This window comes from Parambassis ranga, chromosome 4 (assembly GCF_900634625.1).
Source record: "Parambassis ranga chromosome 4, fParRan2.1, whole genome shotgun sequence".
NCBI classification, from domain to species: domain Eukaryota; kingdom Metazoa; phylum Chordata; class Actinopteri; family Ambassidae; genus Parambassis; species Parambassis ranga.
The window spans coordinates 16,419,973-16,432,309 of record NC_041025.1 but is presented as its reverse complement, the minus strand read 5'-3'; the positions used below and the strand labels follow the sequence as shown (position 1 = coordinate 16,432,309).

At 41.0% G+C, this 12,337-nt stretch overlaps 1 protein-coding gene across 2 annotated transcripts in view; it reads right to left on the bottom strand.

Annotated features, from left to right (window-relative positions):
- Nucleotides 1-10,134, bottom strand: part of negr1 (neuronal growth regulator 1) — a 127,163-nt gene extending 117,029 nt beyond the window's left edge. For both annotated transcript variants that reach the window (XM_028404415.1, XM_028404416.1), the window contains exon 1: nt 9,737-10,134. In XM_028404415.1, coding sequence (XP_028260216.1) covers nt 9,737-9,906 — 170 coding nt within the window. In that variant the 5' untranslated portion in view covers nt 9,907-10,134. The remainder of the gene's footprint in view (nt 1-9,736) is intronic.
- Nucleotides 10,135-12,337: the final 2,203 nt, after the last annotated feature.

The following is a 12,337-nucleotide window of genomic DNA, read 5'->3' as shown; positions in this document are numbered from 1 at the left end:
ACATGCATGTGCAGTAGGGCTGAATGATTGATTGAATTCAAATTGTGATTTGAAACTCAACGGCAGCGATTATAAAATAATATTCACGGTTAAGGATATGCCCATGGATGAGATAAACTCTGTGGTTTGGTGCGAGACCTGGAGACAATCTCCTTCCTATGTCCACAGCAGAGGGATCACTCTCTCTCTCTCTCTCTGTTTCTCACAAACTGTCTGCAGTTCACAAGAACAAGCATGCTTGCAGCTAGCAGCAACCTGGATCTTACAATTTCTTTATATGTGACAAGGTGTGTTTGCAGCCCTAATCCAGTTAATTAATGTCAAATTTAAAATACATACTAAAAGCTGAAGCAGCGAGAGAGGATAAAAGTAGAGGGCAACAGCATTAGTGGCCATCTGTGTGCACACTTCTCACATGCCTTTATGTATGTATGTTTTTCAAAGTCTGTAACTAGAGAAGCAGAGATATCACAGGAAGAAGATACCTAGAAACATGTAAACAGTAGGGCTGGAACGGCACTATGTGAGGTTTAATCCAGTGAAGGTGAAGATGTGAAACATCAACACACTCTGAACTCGTCAAATCCCTGATGATGTGACAAACATCTTGCACTCACCAGCTCTTTGAATTTTCTGCCATCCCTGTACGAGCAAAACAGAGGCTCTGCTGCCGTAAGGGAGCATGAAGATGTTTTCACACATTTGACACCTGCAAAACTAAAAGTGGCAAAGGTGGTTGGATATGCATTGTCAATTATCCTCTGCCTTAAATGGGAAAATCAGCAAAGCTAAGCTACGCTTGTCTTTATTGCATATCTTTAAATGTATCTAATGAAGTTGCAGAGTAAATGTGACCAGAGTCACAGAAAAAAAAGATAAAGACAGGCAAGTGTGAAAAATCAAAAGCCCACTACGAACAGTAAAAAATGTTCCCCGAGTCTAAAATTAGAATCCTAATAAGTGGCAGTGTCACAGATTAGCTGATGAATTTGCTATTTAACATTAGCACAAATTGAGTCAATCTCCCTGCCTTGGTGTGGTTGAAACAAAGCTTGATAACCAATTAATGTCAAAGTTTTTCCTCTCTGCTTCAAATTAAATCATCTATCTTTTAGTTCGGGAGTTTCGTGTTCTGTTGTTTAAATATTTTACTCCACTCAAATGAACAACAAAATCCTTCCATTAGGACTGGGTACTCATTAATGCTGAAACAACTATTAAACAATGGAGGTTGGAGGCTTTTTCTATAACCCGGCACTTAACATTTGACTTATGATTGCATTCTGTGTTCTCTTAATAAGTCAAGTGCAAGGGAGACTGTTTGAAATTCTGCTTGAGCTACACCAGATTTTGTTCTCTTTTAATTGGATTTCTGTACAGTACCAAACTGTGTTATCTATGCAAAATAGCAAAGAGTTAAAACAGTGTCATGGATCTACAATTAAGCAGCAAGTGTCCAAAGGGAGGTATTTGTCATGTCTGCCTTTCACCAACCAGAAAATTAAAGCTTTGTACTAAAATATACTTCAATGTGTCACCCCTGTGTAGAACAATATACTTTATTACATATATCATGCATAAAATCTGAACAATCATAATGAATCATTCCCACAAATGGATTCATTTTAATATGACACTTCTGTTGCCTTAACTCCTGACCCAACTGGAAAGAAACAGTAGCACTATTCTCAGTGATATTGATTTGCTTCGCTGCTTCTTTCTCCATTTACTAATAATTACCAATGCAGACTCTCCAATTACTTGGCTCCAACAAACATTTACAGCAGTCTGAAATCCACACACTCATTATGCAGATGATGGGAAAAGAGAGAGAGAGAGAGAAAACCATAACCTGCTCAGAGCAACTCCAATTAAAATTCTTTAGCCGTGCCAACATAGAAGCAAATAAAAAATGACAATACGTACCTCCTTTAGCTGCTGAAGTTTTTAATCAATCAATTGTATGAGACCAGCCACTGTGAGCATATAACTGAGATAACAAAATAAAAAAATATTAAGATTACAGTTATTTTGATTACTAGTTGCTTCTAAATGTTGGTAAAAGCTGCAACTTTTATGGCATCCACAAAAGTAATATTTCCATGTAAATGTGTTCTTTACACACTCTGACCTTTAGAAACTACCCAAGTAGTTTTTGTAACTAACCTGAAGAGCAAGTGAAAACTGAAGCAAACATTTCAAGAGATCAATAAAGCAATGACCATGCAGCATCCACTAACCCTAGCCTGATTGTTAAAGGTCTGGAGAAGCTTTATTACTATTGCATAGTCCCATGATCAAATTACAATAGACCAAAGTGTTTCTAGCAAAGTGGCCAAAACATTAGATTAGAAAATGGCAACTGAAAGTACAGAAGTACGCTATTTTAAACACAAAAACATACTTGCTTGATAACCAACCAGCAGCTTTGCTACTGCTGAAATCATGGCTCACAGTAATAAAATACACACATCGGATATAAAAGGACTGCCACTGTAAACCAAGGATACAAGACTAATGTTTAATTTCATTAAAGGACAAGAAAAGACCCCCTACAAGAAGCTGAAATCCCTCTGGATTGTTTTAATCCACTGAAGGGCATCACTAAGATATCCATGTGTCAACACTTCTGATTTATTATTCCCATAGGATCGAACTAACGTTTACCTGCAGTCCCTCCAGCCTGAACCCATGCTCACACATAAAGATCTGGCACTGAGCGTAATGTCATCAACCACACAATCCTGAGGGAACGTCTCCCATGGTGACGATTCAGGCTCCCTTCGGCTTCTCATTATAAATTGGATTAGCACATCAGAAACAGATTTCTTCGGTAAGATACCGTATATGTAAAGGTGTAGAGTCACCTTCTGGCTTGCAATAAAGTCAGACAGCTGAAGAGGAAATTCCACACTCACCAGAGGCTTACTACAGGTTGAGATGTTTCCCATGTTCAGTAGCCTGAGAACCACTCCTACAACCGCACTGCTTTTGAATGCTTCCCCATCGCTCAGGCATCATACTGTGATGTCAGCGAGTTTTGTCTATAACCTGCTGACATGAGAGGCATACCAAGACTTTGCTGGTATAGAGCACAACTTAGGAGGCACAGATGGGATTGCGCAATGTTGTCAGAGTAGCACAACTAATTATCACCGAACACAAAGAGATCCTAACTGATTGATTAAGGATTTTAATTGAAGGGGCTCTAAGGAATCATTTCTCTCTGTGATGAAACGCTGCATGTGTTGGCATATGATTTAGAGCAAAGAGGGCTGTATAGTGTTCAACAAAGAGCTGGTGAAAACAAATTTACCCTAGAAAAGCTGTCAGGCAGAGTACCTACATCATCTGCACACAAAAACAACATATATTCTTAAGTGCAACCACAGGAACAAAGTTATTTCAGATGCAGACTACTGAAAATCAATGTACACCATCCGCTTAGGCAGTCTGTCAGAACTCCCAGCTCTCGATTTAAAGTATTCACCCTCATGTAATAAAGACACTTGTAAATAGCACATGGACAAACCATAGCCCAATGCTCATGTTTTATTCTTCTACACCGACCTTAAAAAATAGAAATCCCCCAACAAAGAAGACATACAGTTCAGTTTAGAGTAACATCTTTTTCAAATTGGCCAAAACATAACCTGCTATTGTCTCTCCACTTGCTGCTGTCAAGTTAATTTTGAGGCTTATGGCTTTTTCACAACACACGCATAAAGGGGGGGGGGGGGGGGGGGGGGGGGTGGGGGGAATACTCCTCAGAGATTTTTTTGTAGAATTATTGCAATTATGTGGATGCTCAATGCTGGGAATGGGTAAAAGCTCCATTTTCCACCCCAAATCATTTTCCCTATCCCATATAATTGTAGTGATTATAACAGTATTAGAAAGATGCTTTAAAACCTAACATAGCGTCTATTTCCCTCGAAGGATTTACCTTGAGAAAGCATTTCCATTTAGGCTTTAATTCACCAGGGCACTCAATCACTTTAGTGCTAATTGAAATATATTAGAAATAGAAATGCTTAAATTTTTAGAAAGTACAATGGATTGACTTCCCTGACAAATGATGTTCATGAATGTAATCCATTTGAAAATTGTTTATAGTGTGTCAATTTGGCATTAAAATGCATGTTAGACCCACAAAATAGTCACAGCGTGAAGTTTTTAAACCATGGTATGCAAGAGGCTTTGGCAGCATCCTAGAATGTATCATTATAGCAACCCAGAAAACAGTGGGCTGCATACCCTCCAATACTAGATTGGATTTTATTTTTTCAATAGAGATGGACAGATTTTGAGGGAACAAGGAAAAACAGTGATCACCAAAGGCATTTGTCTTTTTATATTTACTGAACAAAAATGTTATTTGTTTTTGTCTTGAGTATGTATCATTTTTAGAGGATTTTTTCAGAGGATTTTCAACAAGCCTTGATATACTGTTTTGGATAATAATCGATGTTTTCTCATATCATTATATTCGAATAGACGTTCATAATATTTGTGTTGCGGTTTTTGCTTTTTTTAAAACATTTTTTATTTTCACAAGACTTAATATTGACCAGGCATCCCTGGGTGAGGACTGTCATCTATTTCAAGACATTTAACTTTTGGACTGTTATGAGTACTGCCGGTGCACTCAATGTTGCCTTATGTGCAAAAGTTTCTGGCCTGGATGGCACAAGCCTGTCTGCATGAGCATCTTTGGGTTTGGTGTCTTGCAAGGACACTCTTGCAATTAGTGGATAATCCACTCTACCAGCTGAGGCATCAGACCCAACTGTTTAAAGTGAGTCAACACTAAGTTTGGTGTGGCTGCTGTGGAAGAGATTAACTGGGGTCTCTATGGCAGCAGGTGCTTTGAAAGCCTTGCCATGGTTACCATGTCGGCTGGTTTCTATCTGTACAGAAGTGCATCAGTGACAAATGGATAGAGTAATTAATCTGATGAATACTGTAGTAATTCCAGCTCCCCTTGGGCAACAGGAGATGGTCACTAATGTTAGCAATATGCTACCTGCTTTTAGAGAGAGTGTGTTTCACAGCATTAGTAGTATCTGTTTAGGGATGGCTCATCTGGGAGTCCCTTCCCAACAACAGCCCCTTCCCACATGCTCATGTTTTGTGTAATGATAGTAGCTATTTATTTGCCAAACTATGAGGTAAAATAACTACCCAAAGACTTGATCTCTGAGACTATGATGAGCATAAGGAATGTGAAAGAGAGCAAAATTGTGCTGACAGCAACACTGATCGCATTAAACATGTGGTGGAGCAAACAGGCGAGAGGATTCTTCCGTTTAATTAACAGTGACAGACTCAGGTGTGCCCCCAGATGTGTCATAAGAGGTAAACCAGGTTTTTCCCCAAATGAGTGCACAAAACTGCTGATATCTGGCAGTTAACTGATGTGTTCAGAGCACACAGTATATGCTGTATCTCCAACCAAGCTGCCGGGAATGAAGTAGCCTTGCTTATACTTTTATACTTTTATACAGAACTTGCTGTGGCCTAATTAAAAAAGTGCTGAAATGCAGAAAGTGGAAAGGGTGCTTCTTAGCCATGGTTATGGTCTGTGTTAAGGAGATTGTCAACAATTCCTCCTTTTAAATTGTGTCCTGTGGAGTTTGAACAGTCACTTAATATTCCTCTACTCTGTCTTTTGCAGCATCTGCACTGGGGTGGGGGGCTAGGCCATTTAAAGTAGATGTTGTCTCTGGCACAAGTGCTTATAGTAAATGTCAAGACCTTTCAGAGCCATAATAATGACACAGTGGAGGAAAATGATGCATGGCTCCATTTTTGTCCATGATAAGGCTAGAAAACACAGCTCTGGTACAATCATGTACGGCCAAAAAAGATTTTTATCAACTGGTCTGTTGACATGAGGCAATGATTTTAGATTTATACGAATACCAGACTTTCAAAGTAGTGACAGGTCAATTTCGCACCATTACAGGGACTAAGCCCTGTGGTAGAGGCCTTATTTTATGGCTGAGGGCCAACTGTCAAACCAGATAACAAAAATAAGCTAGCATCATTGTCTTATTCTGTGTCCAGCCTTGCTCCTATTTATGTGCGTTGCTGCTATTTTCTGCTTTTAGAGACAATAACATATAGCTTTTAAAACTAAACCAGTGTATCTTTTATAAATTCTCACCCTATCATGTATATTTTATAGCGACGATTGAAATACAGAAGAACAGATCAAAAGATCAAAAACACAGACATAGTTTGAGAGCAGCATTCCAAACCATAGCTGTGCGGTAACAGCCTATTCTTAAGATTTCTTGTCTGCTTGGACTGCAGACACTAGCCCCTTGCTGCTGATTACATCTGCTTATCCATGTGGAAGAGGCTGCCACTGATACCCGTGTGTTTCCTGACAGCATCGGGAACTGTCTCTTCATCCGGCTGTCCCACTCAAATACATAGCCAGATGAGTCATTTACTGGGAAGAGTCGAGTCTTATTCAACTGTATCCAAATGACAAGAAATGTGTAAAAGAATGTGGAAGAGAGGGGTTTGTAGCTCCTCTAACCATTATGTCACCTATGGAAGCTCATAAATGGGGAACAAAAGACGGATACAATATATGCATTGCACTGTAAAAGAAGCAGCCCAAGACAGAGACTTTCATTGGAAGCTAAATGTAGCTGAGTTTCACAGAGAAGATTAAAAGGATGATGATACACATGTGAACCATTTCTCATCTTCAAGAAGCCCAAATCATTTAATTGATGTGGACCCACCGTCCAACATGAATCAGGGCATCTGAAATGCTTGCTGGAAAATGGAAAAACTTGCTTTCATTCAGCCTTTCCAATTGTTCTTGAATTCACCACATGATGCAAAGTTCATTGGGAATGCAGGACGCTTACTCTTAAATCAGGACATGTTATTGCTCAGTTTATGCATACTAACAAGATTCTGTTCTATGCTAAGAATTGAGGAGGGGGAAATTAACATATGACAGCAGACCCACCTCTCGGGAGCCACTCCATAATCCAGAGGCAGTGACTAATTGCGTGCTTCTGGGTTTGTCAGTATTTGAGAATGCTCACATTTTTAGCCAGCAATCATTTTTTTTGAGGGAGAGGGGTTGCAGACAAATTGCCCTCTACAAGTCAGGGGTCTCAACAATGGAGAGACTCAACAAACGGGCACTGTTTTCAGCGATGAGTTTCTGAAAGAGATGGTTCAAGACCAATGAAGAAAAACAGAACCATGGTTTCTTGTGATTTCCCAAGATGACTGTGCTAAGACAGAGGAAGCATTTATTAGCACAGTGGTTTACAATTAGGTGAAATCCAGAGCTTAAGATGCATCTCTATTAGGTCAACAGGTGCAAGTGCAGCAAAGAGATCATTTCACAGTGGCAGCATTGTTACAAGAGCAGAAAAGCCAATGAATGGTTACAGTCAGTGCAGAAGAACCCATTAATTAACTGTAAGAACTCAGCAATGAAAGCAACTTGAAAATATTTTCAATTTCCATTCTCCAGCTTCCTAGATCCTATTTACTGAGGCATTGCCCTGCTTGTGGAGTGTTGCCTTCCTCAGGAGGTGGGAGGCAACTTGTTTATTGAGCTGATTCATAGCACAGGAATAATCTCTGGTCCAATAAACCACCAGGATTCAGGCGAAGCTGCTGCCACTGATCACAGCCAACCCAGACAGATACGAGAGAATCAGACGCCCTCTCTGCACAGAGAGTCAGAGGTGTGAGTCTCTTTGATGGGAGGGCCCTTGGGCATGGAGGGAACACGAGGAAAATAGTGAGTACCCCTTTGTTGTTGCCACGGTAATTCTGTGATGAACGCATTGGGACCCTGCTCATAATATGACACTCATCTCCATATAGCCACCGACGATGACCTTATGCCACAGAAAGAATTCAGATCTTCAACAATCAAGTATGAGACAACAATGACTAAAAGCCAAGCTGAGAGGAACTTTAGACTGCTCTGTATTCAGGTCCACGCCCGGCATCTCTCAGAGTCAACATCCACAGAATTCATATTGAAATGGGGCAAGCCTGCCCCTTCTGCCATCTCTTTTTTCACAGCCATCAAAGCGGATATTTGATATTGGCAGAACAAGATTTTATCACAGCCCTCCAAAGATTTTGCATTTTTTAATGTGTGTTTTGAGAGTTTTTTTTTTTTAAACTAAGCCGAACAATTCAACAATTCAGCTGCACAGAAAAACCTACAGTAGAGTTATGTAACATGTCCACTAATTAGCTCTGTGAAAAGTGCAATTGAGAGGTAAAGCCTCACATTTTAATGGACCACTGCTCAGTGAGCTACAGTTCTTGTCCTGCACAAAAACCAACACCTGTCACCTTGGCCAGCCAAAAATTCACAGTCTGTATCAACTTCTAGCATGTCAAAAATTGCAGTGCCTTCAAAACTAAGTTCACAAGTGCACAATTAAGTATGTGGTCAGTTTAAGTGGTCACTAGCTGTCTCCATGGGAGCTGCTCATTAAGTTAAGCACAGTCTGCAGAGATGACAACAGAATAATACTGAGCTAGCATGCATGTTGTGACATATTCTCAGTTTCAAATAAACTTATTTCAACTCTTAAATCCGCTTTCAAACTGACTGGACTTTTATCTGTGGCTTACATTATACCACAGTTCACTCTCTCACCACTGACTACAGTACAAAGTAATGCTTACCTCAAAATGTAGACATCAGAGCGGGGAATGACATCAACCACAACCACATGGACCTCAAACAGTTAGAAAACCAAAATGCTGCTGGTATCCATTGTTACCATTAAAACACATTACACAAGAGCATGGAAACACTACATCAGCATAAAGAAACCCAATAAAAGGTACACAGCTACAGATTTCACTAGCAAGCAGCCATCTTTAATTCAAAGGTTGGGGTTCATTTCAGCTTTCCAGTTCAAATATGCACCTTATGGATTCACAGTGATAACAGAAAAGTGGGACTATTAGTATTTAAACCACAGACTTTTGCTGTAATATGCCAAAGGCATGTACCGTCACAATCTTCCTTGTGCACTGGACCACAAAACCACACCTAGGGGGAATTAATTGAGTCCTTAATGGGCAGATACCTGTGCAGCTGGCACCGTAGCCTACGTGATGGAGAGGAGGAGAAGAAGAGGAGGAGGAAGAGGAGGAGGGAGATGGCGCGTCATTCATTGCCATAACTCGATTCAGACAAACAGCGACCACACATACACTCGTCAGGCTGCTTTTCAAACTGCGACATCACTGTGTGCGCTCAGCAGAACCTGACAAACAGCGACCATAACAGCCACGCTGGGCTCTGCTTTTGTCTGTTTAGACATAATGTCATCAAATTACATAAGACATGAGGGGGGGGAGGCGAAGTTCACGCGATTTATCTAGTCCCACCTACGAGCAAATAAATGAAACACAAACCAAAAATAAGGCTTCACCTCTGCTGTGCATTAAGAGAAAGTATCTTCGAAAACTTTGTCAGCAACCAGCCGAGTGCAGCGTCCTGCGTGTCGCTGCCTGCACCGTGCAGCCCCCCCTCTGTCAGGCAAAAACAAGGACAGGATGGAGGGAAAAGGACCCCACTGTGTGTTTATCGCTCAATGACAACAACAAGCTATTTCGCACTTGAGTAGTTATCTCCTACAAAAAGGAGCGTGTACCTCGGGGTCCGTGGCTCTGGGAAAGTGTGTGAACAGGAGAAAGTGAAGTTGTGTGTTTTTACCTCAGTAGAGCCGTGTCGCCTTGTCTGCTGACCACACTTTCGACCGAGGAATAGTCCACAGTTTGTCCGGCGGGCAAACAGGACGGCAGAAAGCAGCACAGGCTGAGAATTATCGCTGTAAGCCACTGACCAGAGACACAAGCATCCTGCACCGCGATCATTATGTCCATCACAGCTGCGTGTATCACTCGCTTTCCCCAAGTCTTCTTCTTCTTCTTCTTCTTCTTCTGGCTAAAAAACAGAACGATCTAGCTTTTTCAACCAAAAAACCACAGCGACGCTTTATTTCCACACTTTTTTGCCGCCCCGTAAAGCAAACCGTTCGCGGTATAGTTTCCCAGGTTTGTTTTTGCTGGATGTGGAGCTCACGGTGCGGGGAAGTGTACTCTCCAGTGGCTTGCACACCATCTAGTGAGGAAACGCGATGTAAAATGGGAGCAGACCTAGAAGCAGACAACCCCCAGGCTCTGATCCTGTTGCCATGCGGCCGTTTCCCGGGCAACCCGTTCCCAGTGGCTTGTGATGGAGGAGGGAATCCGGTAGGTATTGATACAACCCGGGAGCAAATAAAGGTATCGACTAGAGGACCACCAACCCCCCCACTATGTGCCCCCCCCCCTCCCCCATAAGAAAAATGAACAATCTGTGCATTTGGTAGAAATGCAGTTTATAAACTGCCGGTGACGCATGTCCACCCCATTAGAAAAACTCTGGAAACATTTTAGAACTTAAAAAGAGGCATCATTTTAGATTTATGTCATAAAATAAGCAGTAAGCATATGTATTTTACATGAGGAAAAGCCTACAAAGTACAATTAAGCCCTTTTTTATAAAATCCCAACAGAGAGATTTGGCAATATTAGGAGTGTTTTTTTTATAACATGCACACAAAGATGCAAGGGACTTATAAAGTTTGTTTTAGAGCCCTCTGCATTATGCTGCTCTAAGCGTTTTGACTTAACCCACATAATACTTAACAGACTGTACAGGCGTTACCATGGAAATGACATACATTTTTTTGAGATGTGACATGTTGGTGTGGTGTCACTGGATTATAGCACATGACACATGACTTGTCTCATCTTAAGGATTTAACAACAGAACAGGAACGTGTGTTTGCAGAGAAAGCATCAGCTTCTTTGTCTTTAGGCAACATATTTTAATTCTAAATAACACATGCTGTTTTCTTTACTATAATCTATGTTATGTTTTTTTTTTATTTAACACTTTTGAGGATCCATATATGTGTATCTTCTCTGTGAATGCTATATAACAAATTCTGTAGAAAGATTTTTTGTTCGTCAATTTCCCCAAGGGGATCAATATAGTTTCATGATACCTTATCTCAAAACACAGAGCCAAGAATGCAGCGATGAACATCTGCGATGTTATCAAGATGCACAGCTCCATTGAAATGAAATGGAGTGAGTGCCTATTAACTCACTGATTCAGTCCATATATATGTGTGCGTGTGTGTGTGTGTGTGTGTGTGGGGGGGGGGGGGTGTGATCTCACACAGATTCACCCCTAGGTACCATGAGAGCTGTGGTTAATATTTATTTGAGTGGATAAATTGTTTATTCTACTGGCATGAGTAAAGTTGGGATGCGTGCCTGTTTGCAGTGCGACCTGTGCGGAAAAAAAAGAGCCAGAAAAGTGGTTTCCAGAGGTTACAGGGGACATTTCACCACATTGGAAATGAGTCAACAACCAATGTTCCATGACAAGCAGCATTAAAATAGGAGAAGTGAAAAGTTCATCTTGTCACAGACACAATTGTAATTTGCATAACTGAGGCTCCCTCTACTGTTAATAGCTGTGATAATGCCATCAGTAGAAACACTAACACTCTGGTTTTGTGACAGAGGTGTTTTGGGGCTGAGACAGAAGATATTTTGTCTTGTCAGTCACAACAGTGACTACAAAACCCCCACCCCTCCACTATCCTCACCCGCCACCACCACCACCACCATCTCTACCCTTTTTTTATTTTTTCTCTGAGTCCTTCAAATTACCTCAGAAAATGTACCTTCCCATGCATGAAAGCTATAATTACAATGACTCCATTTAGTGTTAGTGCACTGTGCAGATGGGAGGTGGGGGGGACGAGTGGCAGCCTCTAATATTCAACTCATAATAACCTCAGGAATTATGACCAAGATGAAAGCGATCAGGACTGGACAATCACAACGTCTGAGCTGTTTTGAGTAATGGATACCTCAGACGTTTCCTCTGGGTTCTCTTCTCAAAGCCGGAGTGCATGCAATTTGCTTTAATAGGGAGCGGATGAAGTGACACATAAAAAAAAAACATTTTTCTTTGGGAGACTTGTTTCTATAATAGTTTTAAATACATTCTGCTGCACAGTGTTACCAGCATCTTTAAAAGCGTACACTCGAGAAACACGAACTTCTTTGTGTGTGTGTCTGTTTTAGCAGTAATGGAGACTATCCATGGAACCAGAGCCATGGTTATTGTCTTAATTGTGTGCCAACGCTATGACAAAAACCACTGAAGCATATGCTGCCCTGTCGTGACTGCTACTGAGTGAATAATGAGGTTGAACCAACACGTCTTCGCAAAAGGATCCTTTACTGCTGT